General features: G+C 52.2%; 1 protein-coding gene across 5 annotated transcripts in view; it reads right to left on the bottom strand.

Annotated features, from left to right (window-relative positions):
- Positions 1-26292, bottom strand: part of RYR1 (ryanodine receptor 1) — a 127970-nt gene that overhangs the window by 53733 nt on the left and 47945 nt on the right. For 2 of the 5 annotated variants that reach the window (XM_025269065.3, XM_025269068.3), the window contains exons 38-70: positions 24146-24292; positions 21304-21577; positions 20179-20293; positions 19961-20093; positions 19267-19361; positions 17623-17758; positions 17186-17372; positions 16985-17093; positions 16488-16608; positions 16225-16394; positions 15737-15957; positions 15563-15653; positions 14490-14630; positions 13928-14091; positions 13750-13828; positions 13407-13496; positions 12585-12725; positions 12176-12250; positions 12000-12075; positions 10560-10683; positions 10137-10252; positions 8354-8421; positions 8137-8258; positions 7612-7661; positions 7150-7210; positions 6783-7021; positions 5100-5181; positions 4466-4596; positions 3893-4225; positions 2729-2969; positions 1273-1360; positions 1075-1167; positions 459-476 (exon numbers count right to left, since the gene is read on the bottom strand). In XM_025269065.3, coding sequence (XP_025124850.3) covers positions 459-476; positions 1075-1167; positions 1273-1360; positions 2729-2969; positions 3893-4225; positions 4466-4596; positions 5100-5181; positions 6783-7021; positions 7150-7210; positions 7612-7661; positions 8137-8258; positions 8354-8421; positions 10137-10252; positions 10560-10683; positions 12000-12075; positions 12176-12250; positions 12585-12725; positions 13407-13496; positions 13750-13828; positions 13928-14091; positions 14490-14630; positions 15563-15653; positions 15737-15957; positions 16225-16394; positions 16488-16608; positions 16985-17093; positions 17186-17372; positions 17623-17758; positions 19267-19361; positions 19961-20093; positions 20179-20293; positions 21304-21577; positions 24146-24292 — 4331 coding nt within the window. The remainder of the gene's footprint in view (positions 1-458; positions 477-1074; positions 1168-1272; positions 1361-2728; positions 2970-3892; positions 4226-4465; positions 4597-5099; positions 5182-6782; positions 7022-7149; positions 7211-7611; positions 7662-8136; positions 8259-8353; positions 8422-10136; positions 10253-10559; positions 10684-11999; positions 12076-12175; positions 12251-12584; positions 12726-13406; positions 13497-13749; positions 13829-13927; positions 14092-14489; positions 14631-15562; positions 15654-15736; positions 15958-16224; positions 16395-16487; positions 16609-16984; positions 17094-17185; positions 17373-17622; positions 17759-19266; positions 19362-19960; positions 20094-20178; positions 20294-21303; positions 21578-24145; positions 24293-26292) is intronic. The other 3 variants (XM_025269067.3, XM_025269069.3, XM_025269066.3) reach the window with 2 other exon arrangements.

Here is a 26292-nt window from a genome sequence, read left to right as displayed (position 1 = left end):
CGGGGGCCACCAACCAGATGCCTAAGGCTCAAAAGGGTAAGACACTTGACCAACATCACACTGCCAAGAATCAGGATTCTAACCTGAGTCGGTCTAATTCCCAAGTCCAGGCCTTAAACCCAACCATGCACGTGCCTTTTGCACCCCCATTCCCATTCCCTGGAACCTCAGTCCACGATGCTTTGAAGCTCTGGGGAAAGCTGAGAGGAGAGTTTTTATTTTTTTTTTTAATAAAAGTTAAAAAAAAGAAAAAAAACCCAAAAGTTGAGGGCCGGGAAGGGAACAGTTAGTGGGAGTAGGGGTGGAGCAAGAGAAAGAGGGTGGGGCCGAAAGCCAAGGCTGAGAGGCAGGAACAGGGGAAGGGTTTTCTGGAGGCAGAGCAGAGGCTGGGGTTGGGGGCAGGTGGGTAGAGGGTATTAGCCAAGAGCCATGCAGAAGGTCCCAGACGTGGGGCTGACCTGTACATCTCCCGTCTGCTGCATCAGGGTGCAGACAGAGACAAGAAATGTTACCCCAGTCCCTCCGAGAACCCCAGGGCCCCTCCAAGCCTGCCCTACCCCAGCTCCTCTGTCCCACCCAGACGTGTATCCCCCAGCCGGGGAATTCCAGACCTCGCTGAGGATGGTGGGTTTGTCCTTTTGACCTTGCCCTTTAGAGGGCAGTTCGGGGAAGGCTAAGGGGAGAGGGAAGGAGGTGGGGATGTGGAATAAAGGAATAGGAGGAAAGAAGTGGTAGAGGTGAGAGGAGGAAATTGGGGTGGAAGAGGGAGGTGGGGAGGACGGAGTAAGATGAGGTGCTGGGTGATGGGGAGGAGAAAGCAGGTAGGGAGGAGCGAGGAGAGGGAGAAAGAAGAGGGAAATGGGGGAGGAAGGAAAAAAACAGGAGGGAGGGGATGGAGCTGAGAGAAGGGGGAGGTGGGGAAGACAGAGGATGGGGAAGGGGCTGCTGTGAGGGCTTCAGGAAACGTGACCAGGACGAGGAGGGTGGGTGGGGTGAGGAGGGGTCAGCTAGAAAGCCCGAGGCTGTCCCCCCTTCCCTCCCGGCTAAGTCCTCCTCCCAGAGCAAAGTACCCACCTTGGCCATTTTGCTCTTGTTGTCGGCCGTCAGAAATGACATGTTGTTGATCTCATTCTGGACCACAAAGTTCTGCTCCTCGCGCTTAAAGTTCTGGTGGGGGAGGCGGTGTTGGGGATCAGACAGGGTGGGGGAGGGCTTCTTTGGGCAGCAGCTGCTCGGGATCCAGAGAGGAGGGGCGGGTGGGTGGGGACTCACGTGGGACTTAGACCAGTAGATGAAGATCTCGCCCACCATCCTGAACAGCTCCTCCGCGCTGGGGTTGGGCTCGGTCAGCCAGTGTGCCCTGGGCAGGCAGGGGAAGGGGCTGGTGAGGGATGAGGGCAGGGACCCCCAGGGAAGGGGGCAGCAGGGAGACACCTCAGGGGAGGGCACCCAGAGACTCAAACGGGAGAGGGAGAGCTTTCTAGGGTAATCTGGCCATTCAGATGATTTAAAAATTATAAATGTCAATTACTGAAAATTTTTTTCTGTCTCTAACCCTTTTTATTGAAGTATAACATATGTATAAAGTGTCCAGTGAACACATTTGATTTGGGTAACCACCACCCAAGTCAAGAAATAGAACATTTCTAGGGACTTGCCTGGTGGTCCAGTGGCTAAGACTCCATGCTCCCAATGCAGAGGGCCTGGGTTCAATCCCTGGTCAGGGAACTAGATCCCATATGCCACAACTAAAGATCCTGCATGCCACAACTATGACCAGCACACCCAAATAAATAAATAAATAATTTTTAAAAAAGAACAGTTCCAGCCCCCAGAAGTAACCTTGTGCCCCCATCCTCTTCTTGAAAGATATCCTTATCCTGGCTTCTAGACCATGAATTATCTTTGTTCTTGAACGTTACATAAAAAGATGATATGATATGTACGCTATTTAAAATTTTCTGGTTTCTTTCATTCAACCTGATGTTTGTGAGATTCATGCTGCAACAATCTGTTCAATTTCATTGCCATTAGTATTTTCACTGTGTTGAATATACCTCGCTTTACTTGTCCAAACTTTTTGACCCAGCACTCCTACTCCTAGGAATCTATCCTACAGCAATACCCATTCATGTGCACAAAGATGAATGAGCAAGGATATATATAGCATGCATACTGCTGAGTGCTTCTGCTCCCGGGACAGACATAGCTAATCAATCCGTGAACCCTTTCTTACAAAGCCCAGGTACAACCTTAAAATCTTTTCCAACCAAGATAGAACTTGGAGTTGAAACTTGTTCAAGCCCTGGATCTGGCTGCACCTAAGACTTCATAATACTTTAAATGGTGCCTCTGATTTCAGGGAGATGTTTTAGCAACTGATTGATATCTGAGCTTGCCCTTTACAAAGACTCATGTTTCTGGGGCATATTAGGCTGGCAAGGTCTGGATGGAGACCAGTGATGAAGGAGGGAAATACGGCTCCTTCTGGTTAACACTGCAACCCTCACAGGGCCTCAGATTCAGGAGGTTTAAAGGAGCAGAAGGGGAGCAAACACACGCTGGCTTCTATTGGTCCATAAGCAACAGGGGCTGGGGGTCAGGAGGTAGGGTGGGATGAAGTGGGAATTGCAAGTATATAGCAAGTCAGAGGCCAGAGGTCAGAAGGGGTCCAGGGAAGCCAGAGGCCAGGCTGAGGGGTGTGGGGGACAGCTGGGGACATGCTGACCTGTTGTTGTCCACATAGCGGATGAGCAGCGGGTAAAGGGCGTACAGATCCCGGCAGAGCACAGAGAACTCATCCCGCACCAGGAGCTCGCCCTCCTGGGCCTCCGCCTTGGCCTCCAGGCGCAGCTGCTCCTCCTCGGCCACCACCTTCCCTGCCCGCTTGCGCAGCCGCCCGATGGTAGGGATGAAGTGAGAGTGCAGGAGCTCCGGCCGGGCCCGGCTCACGATGGGCTGGGCAAACACTGCAGGAACAGACGGGCACGTGGGCTGCTGGCCGGCTGCTGACTCCAGCACCTCATCTATGACCTCTGACCCCACCCCTGACCTCTGTTCCCGTCCCTGACTTCCAACCTGTACCTCTGACCTACAAACTAACATTGATCCCAGCCTGACCCTCATGTCTGACCCCAGTATCGACTTACGATCCCACGCCTGACCTCAGACTGTGACCTCTGACATAGCACCTGAATCTTCATCCCACCCACCATAACCTTTGACCTGAAACTGTGACCCTCTAGCCTGACACAGGTCCTTGACCTCTGACCCCAACAAGTGAATCCTAACCTGATACCCTACCCTAGCCCATGAGATCTCACTCCATTCTTTAACCTCTGACCTGGTCTATACCCAGATGGAGCTCACCACATGATTTCTGACCAATACCTCTGGCTTCTTACCTTCTCTGGCCTCTGACCCTGGCCTCTGACCTCAGCTCTGATCTCTAGCTTGGCCCTGATCCAAAACTCAACCCCTGACATGGAACTTACGAACCAGGAATCCCAACCTTTTAAAGACTCATTTCTTGACCTTGGACCCAGAACCCTAACTGTCCATATCAGGGACCCTGATGTTTGACCTGGTTCTCTGACCCTTTGTATAAGGAACTCAGCCTTCTGACTCAGCCCCTAACCCTTTCCAAGGCTCCAGAAATTCCAAATCCAGCCTGGAAGATTCCCAGGATCCATGCATCCATCTCGGACTCTATGACCCTGAGATTCAGGCTCCTGGGAATGATCTCTGGCCTTGTGATCCCGAGAAAACCAAGATCTGACTCCTCCCCATTCCCAGAAAACCACAGACCCTGAGATCTCCCTCTGAGGTCCAGGGACCCGAGTCCCAGGACACTGGCCCCAGTTCTCTGGACCCGCGCGCTCGCCAGACCCACCAGCCAGCCGCTTCATCCAGGTGGCCTCATCAATGCCCAGGTTGTTGACGATGATTCGCAGGATGTTCCCCAGCAGCGAGTTGAGGTGGTCGGAGGTGACGGCTGTGCAGGGTGGAGGGGCCCCGGCAGGTAGGGCGGGTGGGGGTGCCTCCGGCCCGCGCTCCCACCAGCGGGGCAGGTAACTGCACAGCATGGGCAGCGTGATCTCGATGACGTGCGGCATCTCCGTGTAGCGGGCGCCCGACTCAGCCAGCCCCCCGATGTCAGCCATGAGCCGCTCCAGCACTGGGATGTCAGGACACATCTCCTCCACACTGTTGGGGAGCCCCAGGACTGGGGTACAGGGAGGGTGTCAGGGCATGCCAACTCCTCATGCCCCGACCTCAGTGTCCATACCACAAACTGGTGTCCCCATAAGCTCTGGGGTTCCCCAATCTAAAGCACCCGCAAGCCGGGGAATCCTCAACACCTCAGGGCCCAGACTGGACCCCACTACCTTCACAATGGGTCTCCTTGGACCCCGTGTGGGCGGAAGACAACCCTTGCCAGCCGCCCCAGCCCCACCCCACTTACTGGCCCGCTCCCGGGGAGACTTGGTGGTGTACACTGAGCAGGCGTTGTATTCATTCAGCTGCGGCTCCAGGAACGCCACTGGCATGGCCGCTGCCAGGCGGGCCAGGCACTCGCCCAGGGCTGGCCGCAATCTGGAAGAGAAGGTTGTACTTAGCTTCCAAGCCCCCTCTGCCCAGTCCTGGATCCCAGTCCCGTACTCCACAGAAGTGCCTCTCCCAGAACCCTTAGGGGCAGAGCTGCCATTCACCGGCGGCCACCCATGTAGCCATTTCCCTGGCTTTCCTGAATGTCCTCTTTCTCCATCGGTGATCTGGGCTCAGGAAAGCCCACTTGGGCACTGCCAGCCACCCCCCCCCCCCAGCATGCCTGGCTCCCGTGGGCCACCAGAGTTTCTGCGTACCCCCTGCCAGTGGAGAACAACCTAGCATCCTGGTGCCAAGGGCCTCTGGCCACCTTCACTGGCCTATGAGCGCCCTCACGTGGCCACACTGAGGAACTGCAGTTGCCACCGTGCGCACGTCTTCTGAGGACAAACCATCTCCCAGCTTTTCACTCACTCCCATCTTCTCCTGAGCCCTCACGTCCCTGAGCCCCAACAGTCCCCACCCCAGCCCCAAACTATCTCTCTCCTTACTTTTCCACGTAAGGGTTCCTGGTGGTCCCCAGAGAGTAGATACTGCACAGTGTTCGGTAGCAAGAGACCTGGACGTCATCCACTGAGTAGGGGAGGAAGGGTGGGGTTGGGGTTAGTCCGGTCCTCCCCTAACCCCCTTCTTTGTCTCCAAATGACAGAGTAAGAGCAGGGGCTGTAGAGCCAGCCTGCCATTTACTAGCTTGGGCCTCAGTTTCCCTCTCTGTAAAATGGGGATAAATATAGTATTTTCCTTACGGAGTTGCTGTGAAGATTAAACAATACTCGGAAAGTATTATTAATTATAATAATTAATATACTAATAATTATTAATATTAATAATTAATACCCGGAAAGCAATTGGGACAGGGCACACAGCAGACATTCAATAAAAGCTAGTTTTTCTTTCCTTGGAGAAGGGTCATGGATCTCTCTGATGATAATGCTGGACACTGTCTCCAGAATATGCAAACAGACATCCAATCCTGACTCCAATCTTGGTTATCCACACACTCCCCAGGAGGCCAGGTTAAGAACCTCATCAACTTCCTAAATATCATGAGGGGGCAGGGGGACTGTTCTAAATTGAAAAGAGGCAACAGAGACATGACAACCACATGCAGTGAGAGAAACCTCGCTGAATTCTGAATTCAAAAACAAATCAAAGACATTTTGAGGGTAATGGGGAAATCTAACCATAGTCAGGTTAAGAGTGATACTGAAATTGTGGTTACAGGAGAAAAGGTTCTGCAACATCTAGATGTTCCAGGCTGAATATGTAGGGATGAGGTGTCACTGTGTGTGCAGCTCATATTCAAGAGTTCATCAAAAAGTTTGGAGATCCCTTCATCATAAGTGGTGGTGGTTTAGTCACGAAGTCGTGTCCAACTCTTTTGCAACCCCATGGACTGTAGCCCACCAGGCTCCTCTGCCCATGGGATTCTTCAGGCAAGAATACTGGAGTGGGTTGCCATTTCCTTCTCCAGGGGATCTCCCCAACCCAGGAATCGAACCCACGTCTCCTACGCTGGCAGGCAGATTCTTTACCGCTGAGCCACCTGGGAAGCTACACTAAAAAGTGAAAGGTAAAACCAAGGGACAGCTAAGCTCGCGCACCTCAACCAGAGGGAAGCCCGTGTGCTGCAATGAAGACCCAACGTGTACGTGTGTGCTAAGCTGTTTCAGTCGTGTCTGACTCCTTGTGACCCTACGGACTGCAGCCCGCCAGGTTCCTCTGTCCATGGGACTCTTCAGGCAAGAATACTGGAGTGGGTTGCCACGCCCTCCTCCAGGGGATCTTCCCAACCCAGGGATTGAACCCGTGTCTCTTATGTCTCCTGCACTGGCAAGTGGGTTCTTTACCACTAGCGCCACCTGGGAAGCCAATACAGCCAAAAGTAAATAAATAAGTAAAGACGTTTTTAAAAAGAAATATACATGTAACTTGCTTAAGCTACAGTGAAGGAGGGTCTTTTGTTAGATCTGTGGAATGAATATTCTGATTAACTCATTCTCTTCCCTACCAATTTACTGAACCGAATGCACACTTTGCTTACGGCAATGAAACCTCTCAATAAACGTAACACTGAAACACCCGCAGACTCTACCAGGCACACTGGGATGGATGGTGTTGGTGGAACTGACACCCCCAGCCCCACCCCGGTCCCTGGGATCAGTAGCCCTTACGGATAACATCGTCTCCAAACTGATGCTGGGCGATGTGCTGGAAGAGGGTGGTGAGGACCGGCAGCAGGGCCACGGTGGTGTAGGTGAGGTTCTGGCCCACGCCCTTCACCTGCGTGCGCGCCTGCGACACCTTGCCGAGCCGCAGGTTCTCCACCATCTTCTCAATGTCCTCCGAGGCACTCTCAAAGAAGGAACGGAGGCCAGCCTTCACGATCTCGGGGCCAGACTTCATCACGGTCCTAGGAGGGAAGTAGGGGCATTCTGCAATCTGAGATTCGAGACAGCAGAGAGTCCAGGAGAACAGGGGGTGGGTGGTGGCGGGGGGCAGGGGTAGAATGGGAGTGGGCACCGTGACCCATGGCCCCACCTGGCATCCAGAGAGCGTGCCAGGATGTGAAGACAGTTGACCACAGCTGGGGCATCCGTGCCTGGGGGAGGAAGGTGGGCCTGGGTGAAGGAAGGGTTATGACGACGGCACCTCCCTCTTCACCCACCTCAACTCACCTCTCTCTGCCCACCCACCCCCACTCCATAGGCCCCTGTCCTTTCCTCATCCTGTGACCCCCTGCCGGTCCCTCCCCCACCCCAGCCCTGACTTCTGGGCCATTGCTGTCTGGTGAGGAGTCTGGGCACTCCTGGGTGGCAGGGCCCAGGACTCTCCCAGCCACTGTCCCATCCCCAGGACTACCCACTCCATGTCCAAGTCCAGAGGAAGAACAGTGAAGGTTGTTCAGATTAAGGCATGAACCATATCTCTTCAGGGTGAGGTTGTGAAGAGGCGAAGAGAGGGAAGACTGGGGAGAAGGGCTTGGGCAGCAGACCTACTCACCAAAGAGAGAGACTCGGTGACGGACAAGAGCCGCAAGCTTGCAGAAGAGGCTGAAGAAAGAGAAAGGAACAGGACAGGGGAAACGGGGAGCGAGGACAGCGAGGGGACACAATCAGAGGAGGAGAGACAGGGAAGACAGGGAGGGAGGGACAGAGCCAGGAGGAGAAAGGATGATGGGGGAGAAAATGAAGGAGACAGAGGGAGGGGGAGGGGCAGAGAGCTGAACCAGCTAGAGAGTCGCAAGCAGTAACTGGGATGCTGGGGATGGGGAGGCCAATCTGCCTTTCTGATAGGATGACCGACTCAATCCAGTCTGCCTGAAAGTCCCGTATCCTGGGGGGCACACCAGGACAGCTTGTCACCCTAGCCCTTCAATCACCTCTGCAGGTAGACTAATCAGTGCCCAGCACCCAGGACAGAGCCCTTAAAGTCCAAGGTTGGGAGAAAAGGACCCAGGATTACAACGCCATGAGGTCAGGGGTCTGAGTCAGAAGTCCCGGGGCTGGGGAGGGAGGGGGGACGCACCTGGTGATCATTTCCTTCTCCTTGTTGGAGGCGTGGCCACCACTGCCCAGCACTTTGGCCGGGGTGGACAGGAAATAGAGGCAGTGGTTGGTGAAGTACTGGTTGATCAAAGGGAGCAGGATCTGGGGGCATGGGGAAGAGATAAAGGGGATTGGGTGGAGGGCGAGGAAAGCCCACCAGTCCCCAGCCTCCTTCAGCTTCTGTGGCCACCTCTCACCTTGGCAAAGAATTTAATCTCCTGTTCATGAGGGGACTTTTCCACTCGTCCACTGCTGACCACGGCCTCTGGTGGGGGAAGGCAAACAGCGGTCATGGTGGCTTCAAGTCTAGGGAACTCAGGGTTTTCTGATGGGGCAGACTGAGGGTATGACAGCAGATAAGCTCCTGGTATGAAGTCACTGCTGTCGGCTTTGAGGCAAACCTCTCTTCCCTGTTTTCATCTGATCCCAACTCCTTGATCAATCCCTTCCAGATGCTGAAAATGGAGAGAAGGACAAACTGGAATGGGGTAAGGCCATTCCCCCTCCTCACCTGGCACTGAGTAAATATGGAATGAATAAATGAAAAAAGAAGTCAATGTAGACAGGAAGAAAAGAATTTGTGATAGGTGAGGAGGGGAAATTTTAAAAGCTAAATTTAGCCTGTTTTTGGCTGCAGTGCATGGCATGTGGCATCTTAGTTCCCTGACCAGGATTAAACTCGTGCCCCCTGCACTGGAAGCATGGAGTCTTAACCACTAGACTGCCAGGGAAGTCCCCTAGATTTAACTTTAAATAGAAATCTGTTTCAATCATCATTATGATAGTAATAATTCATATTATTAAAATAATACTACTAAAATAATAATAAAATAAGGCTTAATTACTAAACACTTGCTATATCTCTGACACCGTGAGAAAAGTCCTCGTAAAATCTCCTCCCAACATGGGAGGCCTGGCTGGTCCTTTGTCCCCATTTTACAGATGAGGAAATTGAGGTGCAACAGCTTACTTCAGGTCACTTAGCAAATAAGGGACAGAACCACTGCTGGTTATAGTGAACAGAATCCCCATTTCACAGATGAGGAAACTGAGGTTCGGGAGGAAAGGGAGGATCCAGGAGGGTGTGCAGCACAGGGGTCCCACTCGCATGGGATTTGGGGTGAGATGTGTGAGTGAATCCTGCTGGGCCTTTCACTTAGCTGAAGGGAATTTGGGGGTTCCAGGGTGGCTCTCTGGGGGAAGCTTGGATTACAGGGGCCCCACCTGTGATTCTTAGTGACATATAAGAGGCATTGCAAGACGTCTTAACAGCCTCAGCCTTCAAACTAGGCCCAGAATCTCCCAGTTCTAATTCTGTTTTGCCCCTGACCCCCCCACAGGCAGTCAGAGGGAGCCTGTGAACACCCAAGGCAGACCAGGGTCCTCTCCTGCTTAGACTGCCCACAGGGCACCATCTCACTCAAGCCACAGTCCTCACCATGGCTTACAGCCTGGTGTGATCTGTCTGTCACCTTTCTGACCCCATTTCCTCTCATTCTGCCCACCACCCCACCCACCCCACTCTGCTTCAGCCACACAGACCTCCTAATACATCTACAACCTCTGCGCGGGCTGATCCTCTGCCTGATTTACTCTCCCCAGATGACCAAGTAGCGCTCTCCCTAGCTTCCTGGAATATTCTATTTACAATTACAACTGGCCCACACTCCCAGCCCTCTTTAGCTGGCTCTAGTGTATTCCTCTCCCCATAACACTAATCACTTTCTAACACACTAAGTGATCACGTTATTTCCAACGTTAATTGTCTGAATCCACCGCGGGAATGTATCCACCACGGGAAGGTAAATTGCCAAAGGACAGGGATCTTTATCTTGTTCATCGTCCTATTCTAAATCCCTAGAACAATGTCTAGCTCAATGACTAAATGGGGAGGGCGCGGGGGCGGGGACAGAAATGCGTGAACTGGGTCCCTAGATGAAACTGCAGCTACGGCGGGCACGAGGAGGGAATTCTTCGTACCCAGGTGGGCGATAAACTCCTGAGAAATGTCCATCCAGCGCAGCAACTGCTGCAGGAAGCCGAAGGCGAACCGTTTCTCAATGGAAGACGTGTCCAGTTCCATGTCCTTAAGACCTCTGCGTGCAGGTAGAGCGAGGGGTCAGCTCAGACCCAGATCAACGGTATTTCCCGCCTCTTTCCAGTTTCCCCTGGACTCCTCCAGGAACCCACCTTCGTTTTCCAGGCCCCACCCTTCTTAGACTCCTCCCCTCTGGCCCCGCCTCCGCCCACAGGCCACACCCCTCTTATCCCGCCCCAGCCCCACCCTATCAGCTTCCTCTCTCTGGCTCTGCCTCCGCTACTTAGGATTCGCTTCTCCCAGCTTATGCTGGGGTTCCGTGCGTGATCCCTACCGCTCCCCGACCCGGCTTCCAGCCCTCTTGCCTGGTGACCGCGTAGCCGTTCATCTGCAGGAACTTCAACAGCTCCTGGGCCTTCTCCCGATCTCGTGCCTTCTCCTTGGCCGTGAGCGTGTCGTAGGGAACCAGCAGGGGATGGGTCCCACCACCTGGGAGAGCGAAGACCAGAAATTAGGGGCGTTGATAGGAGGCGCAATCCATATCTCTCATTGACGTGGTTCCTGAAGTTGAAAGTGTGCATAATTATAGTAATATAGACAGAGATAAGAATAACCTAACGTTGCTTTCAGATGCTCCCCACATCCTCTCGACAGCCCTACAGGAGTAAACGCTGTGATTATCCTCACTGTAGAGACACAGAAAAAGCTGGCTTAAAACTCAACATTCAAAAAACTCAGATCATGGTATCCGGTCCCATCACTTCATGGCAAATAGATGGGGAAACAATGGAAACAGTGACAGACTTTATTTTCTTGGGCTCCAAAATCACTGCAGATGGTGACTGCAGCCATGAAATTAAAATACGCTTGCTCCTTGGAAGAAAAACTATGACAACCTAGACAGCATATTAAAAAGCAGAGACATTACTTTGCCAACAAAGGTCCACCTAGTCAAAGCTATGGTTTTTCCAGTAGTCATGTATGGATGTGAGAGTTAGACCATAAAGAAGGCCTACTGCTGCTGCTGCTGCTAAGTTGCTTCAGTCGTGTCCGACTCTGTGTGACCCCATAGAAGGCAGCCCATCAGGCTCCCCCATCCCTGGGATTCTCTAGGCATGAATACTGGAGTGGGTTGCCATTTCCTTCTCCAATGCATGAAAGTGAAAAGTCAAAGTGAAGTCGCTCAGTCGTGTCCGACTCTTAGCGACCCCATGGACTGACGCCTACCAGGCTCCTCCATCCATGGGATTTTCCAGGCAAGAGTACTGCACTGAATAATTGATGCTTTTGAATTGTGGTGTTGGAGAAGCCTCTTGAGAGTCCCTTGGACTGCAAGGAGATCCAACCAGTTCATCCTAAAAGAAATCAGCCCTGAATATTTATTGGAAGGACTGATGCTGAAGCTGGAACTCCAGTACTGATGTGATGGCCACCTGATGTGAAGAACTGACTCATTGGAAAAGACTCCTATACTGGGAAAGGTTTAAGGAAAGAGGAGAAGGGGACCACAGAGGATGAGATGGTTGGATGGCATCACCAACTAAATGGACATGAGTTTGAGCAAGCTCTGGGAGTTGGTAATGGATAGAGAAGCCTGGTGTGCTGCAGTCCATGGGGTCGCAAAGAGTTGGATACGACTGAGCGACTGAACTGAACTGAGAGACACAGAAAGGAAGGTTCAATGGGGTGAAAGCAATCATTCAAAGTCATGCAACTCTAACCCAGGCCCTTAGGACTCCGGACACTGTGACTAGGGGAACTGCGGAGAAGGGGAGTCTGTGCGGGAATGGGGTGGGCGCCCTCACCCTTGGCTTCCAGCTCCTGCTTCTTTTTGCGCCCCCATGTATTGTGGTAATTTTCCGCCAGTTGTTCTGCCATGGCCTAGGAGTGGATGCAAAGGGGTCAAGGCCCACATTCAGAGGATGTTCTCCTCTCGCCACAGACACCTCCATGTTCCCAAATTAAGGGCCAGAAGACTCACTTGCAGCTCCCGAGACAGGGTAACTCCACTGAGATCGGGGGGTTGCGGGTTGTAGCCTTCCCTTGCATCATAGGTCTGGGGTGACAGGGGAGGGGCCGGGGGCTTGATTGGTTCGCAGGAAGCCCAGGCCCCAACCCAGTTCATCCCCTCCTCTGCGACCTTTCCTTAAAGGCCTGCCTCTAAGCCACCCTCTGCTCTTCTGCCCTTTGCAGTTTTTCAGGCTCCAGATCTCTTAGCCTGCACCCCGCTCCTGGCCTTCCCGCTACCGCTGACCCCACTTCCCTCCTTGGCCCTTTTCCCTCTCTCGACCCCACATCCTACCTGGCCCCACCCCTCATGGCCCCGCCCCTTCTCCTAGCCGCCCTCCACCCCGTCATGACCCCACCCCCTGCCCCAGCCCCGCCTCCACCTGGGCGCTTTGGGATATCTTCCTGGTTTTCTTCTTCTCCGTCTTCTCCTCCTCACCCTCCCTGGCTTTCTCTATTGTCCATTCCCAGGCAATCATGGCCTTCAAGGACTCCTTTATGGGCCAGCGGTAAATCTCTTTGTCCTGGGGTGCACAGGAGGGAGTGAAGTTAGTGGAATGGGGTGAGAGGGAGGGGGAGGTAGGACCTCCTGGCTCAGCCTCATTGGCCTCCAGGGTCCCAAGAAGGGGAAAACCCTGACAATATGTCTAGGAAGTGGTCCAGTCCGAATTCAAAACCAAGTCTCTTACCTGCCCTGTAACACAGCCTCCCAAACAAGCTCTCATTATCCCACTCTACACATGATACCCAGAGAAGTTAAGTTGTATGGTCAAGAAATCAAACCTAGTCCCTCTGAGTGTTTCTAAAAGAAGAGACACCAGCAGTCTGTGATCTATGGGAGGCAGTCAGGTTTGCCAGAAGGCAAAGTCCATGGAGCCGACTCATTAGAAAAGACCCTAATGCTGGGAAAGATTGAGCATAGGAGGAGAAGGGGGCTACAGAGGATGAGATGGCTGGATGGCATCATTGATTCAATGGACATGAATTTGAGCAAGTTTGAGATAGTGAAGGACAGGGAAGCCTCGCATGCTGCGGTTCACAGGGTCCCAAAGAGTTGGACACAAACGAGCGGCTGAACAACAAAAGTCCATGGGTGAGGAACTCCAATCCACAGATCCAGCTAGATCCAAGCCTATGAAGCTGCCTCCTCCTCTCTGAAGCCCCCAGTTTTGGACCCCCAACTTTGGGCCCCAAGGTTTGGTCACCTTCTCTGAAAAGGTCTTGTAGGGCCTCAGCATGGGATGGGTCTTGAGTTCCTCATCTATGTTCTCCCCATAGGACCAGTTGTTCTGGATCTGAAGGATGAGATGGGACAGGTGGGGACAGTGTCACTATGGAGTTGAGGGTGGGAGCAGGATGAGGGGTGGACACCAACCTGGGGGACTCTGAAGGGGAGCTCTGGAGGGGTTGAGGGCTCCAGGAGGAGTTATGGGTCTCAGGGAAATCTGGGGCCCTCTAGGAGGATCTGGGTCTGGGGGAAAGCTGGGGTCTTGAGGAAGGTGGGCAAGGGTGGGGAATTCCTGGGGAGGGGAGGACCCTGATGCCGACCTTGTCGAAGGCCCACTTCTCGTGTGTATACTCCGCAAACTTGTTAATGAAGGAGTCCAGCTTCTCTGGGATGATCACACTATTGGGAGGATGGGGTCAGCAGATGTTGGATCTGGCCCTTCCTTCCATCTCTGAAACCTTCTCCTTCCCCCAGCCCCCCACTGCCCGCAGGCCTCACTTGAGGGTCTCCACAGGCCGAGGATCAAAGTTGCCTTCAGCATCCACCGTGGCCTTTTTCTCAGCCTTGGATGAGTATGAGGCATCCACGTAGTCTGGGGGCAGGGCCCCTGCGATGGCACACAGGCAGGGCATAGCCATGCGGTACAACTCTTGATCATATTTCTGGGGAATGTGAGGGGGACAGGGTGGGTCACTGCAGGCCTGGCTGAGCCTTCCAATTCCGGAGCCCCAGGACTTCAAATTCACCCCTCCAATAATCAACCCTCTTTCTCAAGCGCTCAGACCTGAAGTATGGTCTCACTCTAAAACTCAAACCTCAGACCCACCTGGACTCTCAAAGCACCCCTAATTAACCCTCTCCAGGCCCCCAAACTAGAGTCCCCCATTCCCTCTTCCATGACATTCAAACCAGAGACCCAACTCATAGATCCTCCTAGATCCAGACCTGTAGAACTGCTTCCCTCCCTGAACTCCCAAACTGGGAATTTCATTTTGGATCCCTGACTTCAGATCCCAAGCCCTCCAAACAGGTTTCTTTCAGGAGCCCTGGGTGCTCAGACCTTATGGGCCAGCGAGTCAAAGATGCCCCAGAAGAGTTTACGAGTGAGGTGCAGCTCTTCCTCCGAGGTGACCCCAAAGTTGGCCCAACCTGTGGGGAGGCAGTAGTACTTCCAACAGCGCTCATAGTGGTTGGTGAGGAGCTGGGTGGGAGCAAGAGGGGGACACATGAATGAGGGGAACATAAACAGGGGAAGGCAAATGAAGGCCTAGGGAGGCCCAGGGTACCACTGATTTTAAATTATGAAGGAGGTGTAGATCATGCAAATGACATGCTAATAAGAGAATGGTATGCATATTGGGAAGTGATCCTGGACAGTTTATTACGTAAATTTGGCACTCTTATTCAGAATCAGGATGGGCATTAAATCAAAGCTGGATTTGTCTGGTGTTGCTTTACGCAAATAAGCATGCGGATATTAATCCACAGGAAGGGTCGTGTGCAAATGGGCATAAGGATGAAGTGATCTGTCCTTATGTGAATTAACATGGCAAGTAAAAACATAGTACTCCATGCAAACATATGCTAATTGGGGAGAGAGCCTCTACCATCCATATGCAAATTTAAAATAGGGTTGATTTAGATGTATTGTGCAAAATAGTTAAGATATGTGAGTTGGGGGTATCTCCTTAGGCAAAGAAGCATGCAAATGAAAAAATAATAGATGAGACAGTGTGCAAATATGCAGGATAGCTGTGGTACTGTTGATTCAAATAAATGCTCTCATTTGAATAGCGGAAGGCTGGTGGTCTAAGCATGCAAATAAGCATACTGATTAGGAAAAGTGGTGCGCCCCACACAAATATATGCTAATTAAGGGGGACTGGCTCACTGTTGGGCGAATTAAACTCTAATTAGGGAGTGCTAGAGGCACCAATGACGCAAAGTGAATGACCTGGGAATCCTAGTATGCAAATAATAATATTAAAGAAGTTTCTATGAGGCCTGCTGCCCGAACGTTTGCAGGTTAACCGGCCCAGGCGATGTGATACTGAAAAATTCCATAGTCCGAGCGCAGAGCAAGGCGGTGGGTGGAGCATGGAAATACGCAAGCTGAAGAGGGCTTGCCCTCACCTTGAGCGGCATCTTGGCGTACTCGTTGAGGATAGGCACGTCGAACACCAGGCGCCGCAGCAGGTGCTGCAGCATGGACGGGCGGATGTACCTGCGGGGACACGCACAGGACGGGGTTATCTCTCCCCAAGGCCCGCCCCACTCGTAGCCCCGCCCACCCGGGTCCGGCCCCACCTGCAGAGTGCCATCAGGCATTCCTCGATGACGTCGCGCTGCGCCTTGGTGAGCGAGCGGCCGCGGGACAGGCGGTACACCGTGTGAAGCATGGAGTCCACCATGATGGCACGATGCTCCGTTCCCGCAAACAGAGGCGCACACTTGGTGATGAGCGGCAGCACCGCCAGGCACAGGTAGCGGTTCAGCGCCAGCGCCATCTCCGTCGTGCTGAAAGTGGCCTGGGGCGCAGGGTGGGGACATCAGGTCCCCGTGCACGCTCCCGGGGTTGCCCTGGCAACTCAACCACCCGGGCCTCTGATCTTCGCCCCAAATCTGCTCCTCCCAGTCTCTATTATCCTTATTACTTTGGACTAAGAAAATTTCAAACATATACAAAAGTCCAGGAGTCAATTAATGAGCCCTCATTATCCAGATTAGACTGTTCTGCAGGCGTTCCCATGACCCATCTCAACCGTGGAGGCTGGGAGGGAGGCCAGGCTACTCACCGTGTCCAGCGAGGCAGCCGCCCGCATGTCGGGCAGGAACCCCACGTCCAGCACATGCAACAGGAAGTCCTGGTTCTCAATGCCATATACCCGGTCCAGGAAGAGCACCATTGACGCCTTGTGGTCGGGCACAAAGGATGCTGACATCTTTGGTTGCACCAGAGCCCCGTCTGTGGGCAACGAGATTGGGATCAGGGCTGCCCTTGGGGCCCCTCTGCTTCCTCCCCAACATTAGTCCCTTACTGAGTCCCGCCCCTCGGCACCTTTGCCCAGGGTGGGGATCTGCAGCGGGAGGCTGATGATGCCCACGAGGTCATCCAGGGGCACAAGGGAGCGCAGGATGGCACGGATCCGCAGGGCCTCACCCTTGCCGGCTTGAATTAGCTGGAGAGGGGAGGTGGGCATGTCATCAGGCACCCCACGCCCTCTTTGGTCATTCCATCCCTTCCTGACCCGCTGGCACATAAAGTAGGACCCTGTCTCCTGGAGTGAATGCTAGAATTTCCAGCCCTGATCCCTCTGCCTGTGCTGTTCGTCTGCAGCCCTGACAACCCCGGCTCTCATTGCCTGGTATCCCCCTCTGGACTGGGAGGTCCATGAGAGTGGGGCCACAGGCTCTCTTGGTTATTGGTGTGTCCCCAGCGTTGCCTGGCCCAGGACCACCCACACAGCAAGAGCTAAATCAAGGTTGCTGAATGTCTGAAAGAGGAGGTTCAAGGTTGGCCATGCCCCGCGCCCCAGCCCGGGCTTCAGGTCTCACATGCATCTCTGGCGCACAGCGTCCCAGCAGGTCAATCAAGGCAGCGTAGAAGGACATGATGGCATGTCCCAGATGCACCCGGTTTTCTTCGGGGGGCTCCTCCCCGAAGCTGCAAGGGAAGGTGGTGATGTGAGGAGGGGGCGACATCAAGGGGCTTGGGGAGGGTGGTTTGTTCTGTCGAGGAGAGGTCAGGAGACTCACTGCTCGCGCCGCCGGTCCCTACGGACGCCTGGGCCGTCCCGCGCGGGGTCCTCGGAGATGCGGATGGCCTCTTCGATGGTGGCCAGCAGCCCTGAGCCGCCCTCGCCCCGCAGGGCAGGCCCAAAGCACTCGGGCTTGCGGATCAGCAGCCTCACCACCACGTTAGCGTTCTCCTCCACGCTCTCACCTGGTGGCACACAGAGTCAGGAGGCCTCTTGAGCCACTGCCCAGGGTTCGTCCCTGGGCAGCCCTCAACCTGGCACCTCGGGGGTGAACTCCAGGCCCCCGCTTGACCTCCGGACCCTGCCCTGTGCCCACTAGGAGGCACCCCTGTCCAGGCCAGGCCTGTGGCCTAGAATATGGACCACACCCGAGGGAGGTTTGACCCGTGACTGCCCCCCAGCCTCCCGCCCTGTTACCGCCACCTCCCGCCTCACCATTGACGAAGACAGCGAAGCGCAGGAAGTCCAGGTAGCGCTCGCCACCACAGGGGTTCCAGCCAATGTCTGGGTACCCTTTGGCCAGGAGCATGGGGCAGCTTTGGAGGCCACAGCCAGCCAGGTAGGACACCACCTGAGTGTAGAGGGAGGCTCAGCCAGGGGCTTGACCCACACCACCTTCTTCCCCAAGGCACAAGTCCCTGTCTGCCCTAGGACCTCTGCAATCCGACTGTCTCTGGATCCCTCAGCCAATAAGCCTCATCTTCCACCATCGTCTCCCCGCTGGAGCATTGCAGCCCCCTTCTCCCTGGGCTCACTGTTCCCTTTAATCCCAAGTCTGTTCCCTACATAGTCAGAGGGACCCTGCAAATACTGTGATGCCATCTCTCTTAGGGCTATGCCCAAAGACCCTCCATATAGCCTGCCTTTGTCACCTCCCTGCCCTCACCTCCTAGCACTCACCCTGTCTCCCTCTGCTACAACCACACTGGTCTCTTTGCTGTTTATCAAACTTGTTGAGTTCACTCCTGCCCCAGGGCCCTTGCACTGGCTGTTTCCCAGCTTGGAAGGCTCTCCTTCCCCCTCCATGTCCATATGGCCCCTGTCTCCTTCAGAACTTTATCACTTTCTCAGTGAGGCTTTCTGTGACCACTCTTGTCTAAATTTGGTCACACCCTTCCGACACTTGATATTTCTCCCTTGATTATTCCTCCTTAACACTTGTCACTAGCTAACACACCATGCATGTGTGCGTGCTCAGTCACTTCAGTTGTGTCGGCCCCATGGACTGTAGCCCACCAGGCTTCTCTGTCCATGGAATTATCCTAACAAGATTACTAGAACTGAGTTGCCATTTCCTCCTCCAGGAGATCTTCCCGACCCAGGGGTCGAACACACATTTCCTGCAGCTCCTACTTGGCAGGCAGATTTTTTACCACTGAGCCACCTGGGAAGCCCTAATACACCATATATTTTACTTATTCATCGTGTTTATTTTCCATCTTCCCAACTAGAATGTCAGCTTCACAGGGACACGGATTTTTTACCATCTCAATCACTGTCATACCCCTACTGCCTTGGACAGGTCCTGACACATAATAGGTGCTCAATAAACATTTGTTAAATAAATTACTTAACTGTCAGTGTGTACGGTTTTGTAAATGCTTTTGTGGGTTAACTCATTTAATCCTCAGAACAACTACATGAAACTGTTTCTATTATATTCATTCTACAGATGAGGAGATGGAAGCCTGGAGAATTAAGTCACTAGCCCAAAGCCACACAGCAAAGGGGGGCAGTGTGGAGAGTTGAACCTAAGTTGCTGAACTCCATAGCCCCTGCTCTTCACTGCTATACACAGAAGCAGGGAGCACAGACGGCCAAGAAATGTGCCAAGTCCACATGGCTGGGGAGGTGGGGCGTGGATTTTCACTCAGCCCTGGGGTCACGAAGAATCAGACACAACTGAACGACTAAGCACACACACATACCGTGACTGAGTGACTAGGTCTTGTTCCTCCCCTGAGATTATTCCCCTTGTGATTCAGTTCTGGACCCTGCACAACAGCACCCCTAGAGTGTATCCCAAATCAGCAGGTGCCCCAGGAGGTCAGGTACGGGCCAGGCCTCTTCCCTCCATACCTTCTCCAGATCCTGCTCCTGCAGCGCCAAGGCCAGCTCGTTGTTGTCAATGACAGAGGCAGCTGCCACGTCCAGGGGGGTGGAGCCCTGCATGCCTGTGGGGGTGAGAGGCAGTGAGAATGCTCATTAGAGGTGCCTGGCTGACTGTCTCACTTTTGTTTATTTCATCTCCTCCAGGAAGGCTTCCTTGACCACCTCTTTCCCAGTCTGGGTCAGGTGCCTCCTCAGACCCGTGCTTCCCCATCCCAGGCCTGAGCAGTCCAAGCTGTCTTGGTCCAGGATGGGTTTGTCTTCCCCACTCCACTGTGAGCCCCATGAGGGCCAGGCCCAGGGCGTCTGGGTGTCCCCAGCACTACTCATTACAGGGCCAGATCTGGGGTGGGTTGAGTTCCCCAGGTGGCGTTAGTGGTAAAGAACCTGCCTGCCAATGCAGGAGACATAGAAACGTGGGTTCGATCCCTGGGTTAGGAAGATCCCCTGGAGGAGGGCATAGCAACCCACTCTAGTATTCTTGCCTGGAGAATCCCATGGACAGAGGGGCCTGACCGGGCTAAGTCCATGCGGTTACAAAGAGTGTCCACGACTGAAGTGACTTAGCATGCACACACGCACATTTGTTGAATGACTGAGTGAGCCAGCGGAGAGTGGGGCCCAGCCTGGATGGACTGCCAGGAGTGGGCTCAGGGCTTCTCACCCAGGCCGATGCCGCTGTTCTCCAGCAGGTAGCTCAGGTGGTCGAACATGGAGCGCTGGTTCTGCCGGCTGATGCGGCAGAAGTAGCAGAGGAACCGGCAGCAGCTTGTCACCATCTTGGGGAAGCGGATCTCCTGGGTGGGTAGCGTGGGCCAGTGGTCAGTGCCTGCCTCCTTTGGCCCCCTCCCCTGAGCTCCCTGGCCCACGCAGCCCCCTTACCTTGGATTCACCGCCCCCAAGGACGTTCACCATGACCTCCATGACTGTCTCGTGCATGCCCAGTGCCCTCATCAGGTTCGGGTGTTGGTAGAAGACTTTGTTGTTCATGATGTTCCTGTGGACAGGCCGAGTGCATGGAGTCAAGTCCAAGGAGAGCCCCCAGACCTTTGGGGGAGCCATCATCAAGACTGTGGTAAGAGTTCACATTTACTGAACTTCTAGTTTGTGCCCAGCGCCGCCCCCTTTACTGATCTGAACTCATCCAAGCCTCATGTCCACTCTGGAAGGCAGGAACTATAATTATCCCTGTTTCACAGACAAGAAAACCAGGTAAAGATCCAGGGTGGGCTCCCCTGGGGCAGACATCTTTAGCATGTTGCATGTTGTATTGCCAAGTGCCTAGAAAGGGCCTGGCATATAGTAGGTGCTCGACAGATGTTTGCTGAGTGAATGAACGAGGCACACTTGACACTGGGTGAGTGCTCAAACCTATTATTATTGCTATTGGGCTTCCCAGGTGGCTCAGTGGTAAAGAATCCACCCGCCAAGCAGGAGATGTGGGTTTGATCCCTGGGTTGGGAAGATCCCTTGGAGAAGGAAATGGCAACCCACTCCAAGATTCTTGCCTGGGACAACGAGGCAATCCCATGGACAGATGGGATTGGGCTACAGTCCATGGGGTTGCAAAAGAGTCGGACACAACTTAGCGACCAAACAAAAACACACCAGGTCACTAAGCCACACCACGACTCCGAGAGGTAGGTGTGGCTCTTTCTCAGTTTACAGATGAAGAAATGGAAGCTCAAAGGGTGCAAATCTTGTGCCAAGAGTCACAGGCAAGTAGGAGAGGCTCCCCAGGAGTGAGTGGAGAGGTAAGGGGAGACAGTCTAGCAGCTGGGAGGAGCACACCACCCCGAGGATGGGGCAGAAGTGGGGAGGGGCGGGGACAAGCTGGAGCCCAGAGGGTTCCGGTCCATTCCCGTGAAGACGAGCTGAGGGTGTGGGGCGGGGCTCAGCAGGGGAGGGGAGGGGCCTCAGCAGGCGCGGGACAGGACTCAGCAGGGGGAGGGGCGGGGCTTCAGCGGGGAGGGGAGGGGTTCAGTAGGGGAAGGGCGGGGGCCTCACCCGATGCTCTGGATCATGAGGTTCTCTTCCTGGGGGCCCATCTGCACGATGAGCAGTGAGCGGATCTGGCCGAGGCACTCGAGCAGGCTCATGGTGTCCTCCACGGAGGAGGGGGAGATGGTGTAGGCCCGGGGCAGGGCGCGCAGCAGCTCCCCGAGCCCATCGTACTGCCGGTGCAGGAGGCTGAACATGGCGCGGACCAGCTCCGGGCTCTGCACGAAGTCCTCTTGGGCCCAACGCACCACCGTGTGGGACACCAGCTCTTGCAGCGACTCTGGAGAGGGGACACAGGGTCTGAACGGTCTTTCCAGGACAGGGCTATGAGCCAGAACAATGCAAGAGGGGCCCTTCTTGCCAAAGGGCTTCTCAGTTGCTACCTGTTAAACCCCACCCTACCCCTGCCAGGACTGGGCAGATGCTGGCAGACTCTATTCTATGGCCCTAAGAGTCTCTTTGTCATCTTCGCCCTATAACCAGACCACAAGAGCCCCCTTTTCAAGAGGAAAAAGAATGTGTACCACCATATACAAAGTACTAGAGCGCTATTAGGAGCATCTTTAAAAGCACAAATGGTAATTCCATTAGTTCTGTAGAGTGAAGTGAAAGTCGCTCAGTACTGTCAGACTCTTTACGACCCCAAGAACTATACAGTCCATGGAATTCTCCAGGCCAGAATACTGGAGTGGGTAGCCTTTCCCTTCTCCAGGGGATCTTCCCAACCCAGGGATTGAACCCAGGTCTCCAGTATTGCAGGCGGATTTTTTACCAGCTGAGCTATCAGGGAAGCCCTTGTTCTGTAAAAATGCAGGCAATTTTGGGACTTCCCTGGTGGTCCAGCAGTTAAGATTCTGCGCTTCCAATGCAAGAAGTAAGGGTTTGATCCCTGGGCAGAGAACTAAGGTCCCATGTGCCACAAGATGTGGCCAAAAAAAACACAAAAAAACAAAAAAACAAAAAACCAGCCAGCCAATTTTTCCTCATGGGAGACAACAGACACAAAAAGAAACTGTGAGGACATTGGTGGCATTTGAAAATGATGTCAAAAATGAACTGTTCTCTTTCCCTGGTGATTTCCCCGGGACTTCCTTTCCCTACATCCAGCATCCATTTCTCTCTCTGTCTTTCTCTCCCAGCACTTTTTCTTCCCAGAATTTCTGGGAAAGAAGATAGATGTTTCCCATGTCTCAGAGTTGGGGGAAACCTTCTTGCACTGGCACTGAATGACAACCTGTGACATGTCCTACCCTCCATCCCTCTGCTCTATACACTCTGGACCCATCACGTCAGCCTTCATATTCAGCACCTCTCCTGCTCACCTGGCTTCAGCCATGCTGGCCTCTAAATGCACCAAGAGTGTTCCTGCCTCAGGGCCTTTGCACCAGCTATTCTTTCTGTACCAGCCATCTTCTCCCAAATCTTTGCATCCTCTCCCCCCATTCTAACCTTTTCATCTTTGTTCCTCTTTCTCCTCTACTCAACTTCATTTTTCTTATTAGCATCTATGGTCATTTGACATTATAGTGTGTGTGTGTGTATATATATATATATATATATATATATATATATATTTCTTTTGTAATATTCTAAACTCCTTCAAGGTAAAGATTTTGACTCTTTGTTGTTATTTGTCCCTAAGTCGTGTCTGACTTTTTGCGACCCCATGGACTGTAGCATGCCAGGTTCCTCTGTCCTCCCCTATCTTCCAGGGAGTGTGCTGTGTTTAGCTGCTCAGTTGTGTCCACCTGTCTGTGACACCATGGACCGTAGCCCACCAGACTCTGCTCAGATTCATGCCATTCAGTCGGTGATGCTATCCGACCACCTCATCCTCTGCTGCCCCCTTCTCCTCCTGCTCTCAATCTTTCCCAGCATCAGAGTCTTTTCCAGTGAGTCAGCTCTTCATATCAAGTGGCCAAAGTATTGGAGCTTCAGCTTCAGCAACAGTCCTTCCAATGAATAGTCAGGGTTGATTTCCTTCAGGATTAACTGGTTTGATTTTTTTTGCAGTCCAAGAGACTCTCAAGAGTCTTCTCCAGCACCACAATTCGAAAGCATCAATTCTTTGGTGCTCAGCCTTCTTTGTGAATCAACTCTGTGAATCAACCATACATGACTACTGGAAAAATGATAGCTTTGACTATATAGACTTTTGTTGGCAAAGTGATGTCTCTGCTTTTTAATACGCTGTCTAGGTTTGTCATAGCTTTCCTTCCAAGGAGCAAGTGTCTTTTAATTTCTTGGCTTCAGTCACTGTCCACAGTGATCTGGGGCCCAAGAAAATAAAATCTATCATTGCTTCCACTTTTTCCCCTTATATTTGCCATGAAGCAATATATTTCCCAGCTCTAACAATAGTGCCTGGCCCAGAGTTGGTCCAATAATTTATGAAATGTTATAGAATAAACTCTGTAGCAATGTCAGGGACTCTGTCCTTGTAATACGGTGCTAATACATAGTTTGTATAATGACCTACTGGCCCATGACTGTTTTCCTATCCCTCAGCACAGTAATTGTTTCACCAAGAAATAAACAAAAAACAATCAAAAGCCTTGGAAACCATGGTGGTGCAGGAGTTGCCCCCAGTCCTAGGTTGGAGGTGTGGCTCTCCCCTCTGGCAGTCATGTACCACACGATTTCAACACACACACTGTGCAGCCCCCGCGTTTGGGCCACACCTCCAGAAGGCCTCCTCTCTCACCCCACTCTCCGCTCCTCCTCTCTCATTAATACCACCTACCCATCCCTCGTGCCACTCCCGGGGCCTGTCTTGTACCCAGAAGCTCCGTAAGCACAGGGCTGCCTGGCCCACCCCTGTCTCTTCCCTGGTGGCCCCAATCCTCACGGGGTTTGCGCTCCTCAGCGGGTGGTTCCTCCTCTGATTTCTCCTCCTTCTTCTTCACCAGCCGCACCTTCTCCAACAGGCTCATCAGGCGACTGCCCAGGGTGGCTTCTTCCTCTGGTTCCTCCTCTTCCCCCTCCAGTTGAATTCCTGGAGGTAGACAAGAAGGGAAGGCATGTCATTCATCTGCTTGCTTATTAATCTGCTGAATCATTTACTTCTTTATTCATTCACATATTCACGCATTCATTTGTCACTCATGTGTGTGTTCATGGGGTTTTTCGTTTATTTCTTTATATGTTCATCTATTTGTTCACTTATTCATTCTTTGAATTGTTTGTCTTTTAAATCAACTATTGCAAGTATCTTCTAAGAACTAAAGGCAACCATGTCTAAAGTATTAAAGAGAAGTATGATAACAGTGACTCATCAAATAGAGACTCCTGATAAAGAGGCAGGACTTTCCTGGTGGTCCAGTGGTTAAGAATTCACTTGCCAATGCAAGTGTCTTGGCTTCGATCCCTAGTCCAGGAAGATCCCATATGTTTCAAGGCAACTAAGCCCAAGGGCCACAACTACTGAGCCACACTCTAGGGCCCACGAGCTGCAGCTGCTGAGCCCACGAGCCCTCGAGCCTGTGAAATAAGAGAAGCCTCCACACTGCAACTAGAGAGTAGCCCCTACTCACTGCAATGAAGACCCAACACAGCCAAAAAATAATAATAATAATAAAAAAAAGAACTAGATACAAAAATAACCATATAGAAGCTGAAGTGACAAAGTACAATAACTGAAATATAAAAAGTAGAGTGGCACAACAGCATATTTGAGATAGAAGGAGAAAGAATCAATGAACTTGATTCATAGAACAACAGAGGTTATCCAGCCTTAATAAAAGAATGACGAAAAATTAACAGAGCCACAGAGACCCATAGTGTACCATCAAGTATAACAACGTATGCATAATGGGAGTCCTAGAAGAAGCGATGAGAATGGGGCAGAAAACTATTTAGAAAAATAATGGCCCCAAAGTCTGAAATTTGATGAGAAATATTAATTTACACATTTAAGAAACTCAGCAAACTCGTACTCAAACTGCTTAGAGGCCAAAGCAAAGAGAAATATTGAAAGCCAGCCAGATAAAAATGAGTCATCATATACAAAAACAATCTCAGTAAGATGATCAGCTGACTCCTTATGAGAAACAATAGAGATCCGCCAACCATCCCTCAAGCCATCTTTCTTTTTATTCAACCAACCAGTCAGCCATCTCTTTACTCACTCCTTTATCCAGCTATTCTTCTCTCCATCAATTCACACACTTGTCCATTCACTTATATACCAGCAAATTTGGAAAACTCAGCAGTGGCCACAGGACTGGAAAAGGTCAGTTTTCATTCCAATCCCAAAGAAAGGCAATGCCAAAGCATGCTCAAACTACTGCACAATTGCACTCATCTCACACGCTAGTAAAATAATGCTCAAAATTCTCCAAGCCAGGCTTCAACAATACGTGAACCATGAACTTCCAGATGTACAAACTGGATTTAGAAAAGGCAGAGGAACCAAAGGTCAAATTGCCAACATCCGCTGGATCATGGAAAAAGCAAGAGAGTTCCAGAAAAACATCTACTTCTGCTTTATTGACTATGCCAAAGCCTTTGACTGTGTGGATCACAATAAACTGTGGAAAATTCTGAAAGAGATGGGAATACCAGACCACCTGACCTGCCTCTAGAGAAATCTGTATGCAGTCAAGAAGCAACAGTTAGAACTGGACATGGAACAACAGACTGGTTCCAAATAGGGAAAGGAGTACGTCAAGGCTGTACATTGTCACCCTGCTTATTTAACTTATACGCAGAGTCCATCATGAGAAATGCTGGGCTGGGATGAAGCACAAGCTGGAATCAAGATTTCTGGGAGAAATATCAATAACCTCAGATATGCAGATGACACCATCCTTTTGGCAGAAAGTGAAGAAGAACTAAAGGGCCTCTTGATGAAAGTGAAAGTGGAGAGTGAAAAAGTTGGCTTAAAGCTCAACATTTAGAAAACTAAGATCATGGCATCTGGTCCCATCACTTCATGGCAAACAGATGGGGAAACAGTGGAAACAGTGACAGACTTTATATTTTTGGGCTCCAAAA

Source organism: Bubalus bubalis, chromosome 18 (assembly GCF_019923935.1).
Source record: "Bubalus bubalis isolate 160015118507 breed Murrah chromosome 18, NDDB_SH_1, whole genome shotgun sequence".
In the NCBI taxonomy this organism is placed as follows: domain Eukaryota; kingdom Metazoa; phylum Chordata; class Mammalia; order Artiodactyla; family Bovidae; genus Bubalus; species Bubalus bubalis.
The sequence above is the reverse complement of the archived record's forward strand: the minus strand, read 5'-3'. Positions and strand labels throughout refer to the sequence as shown.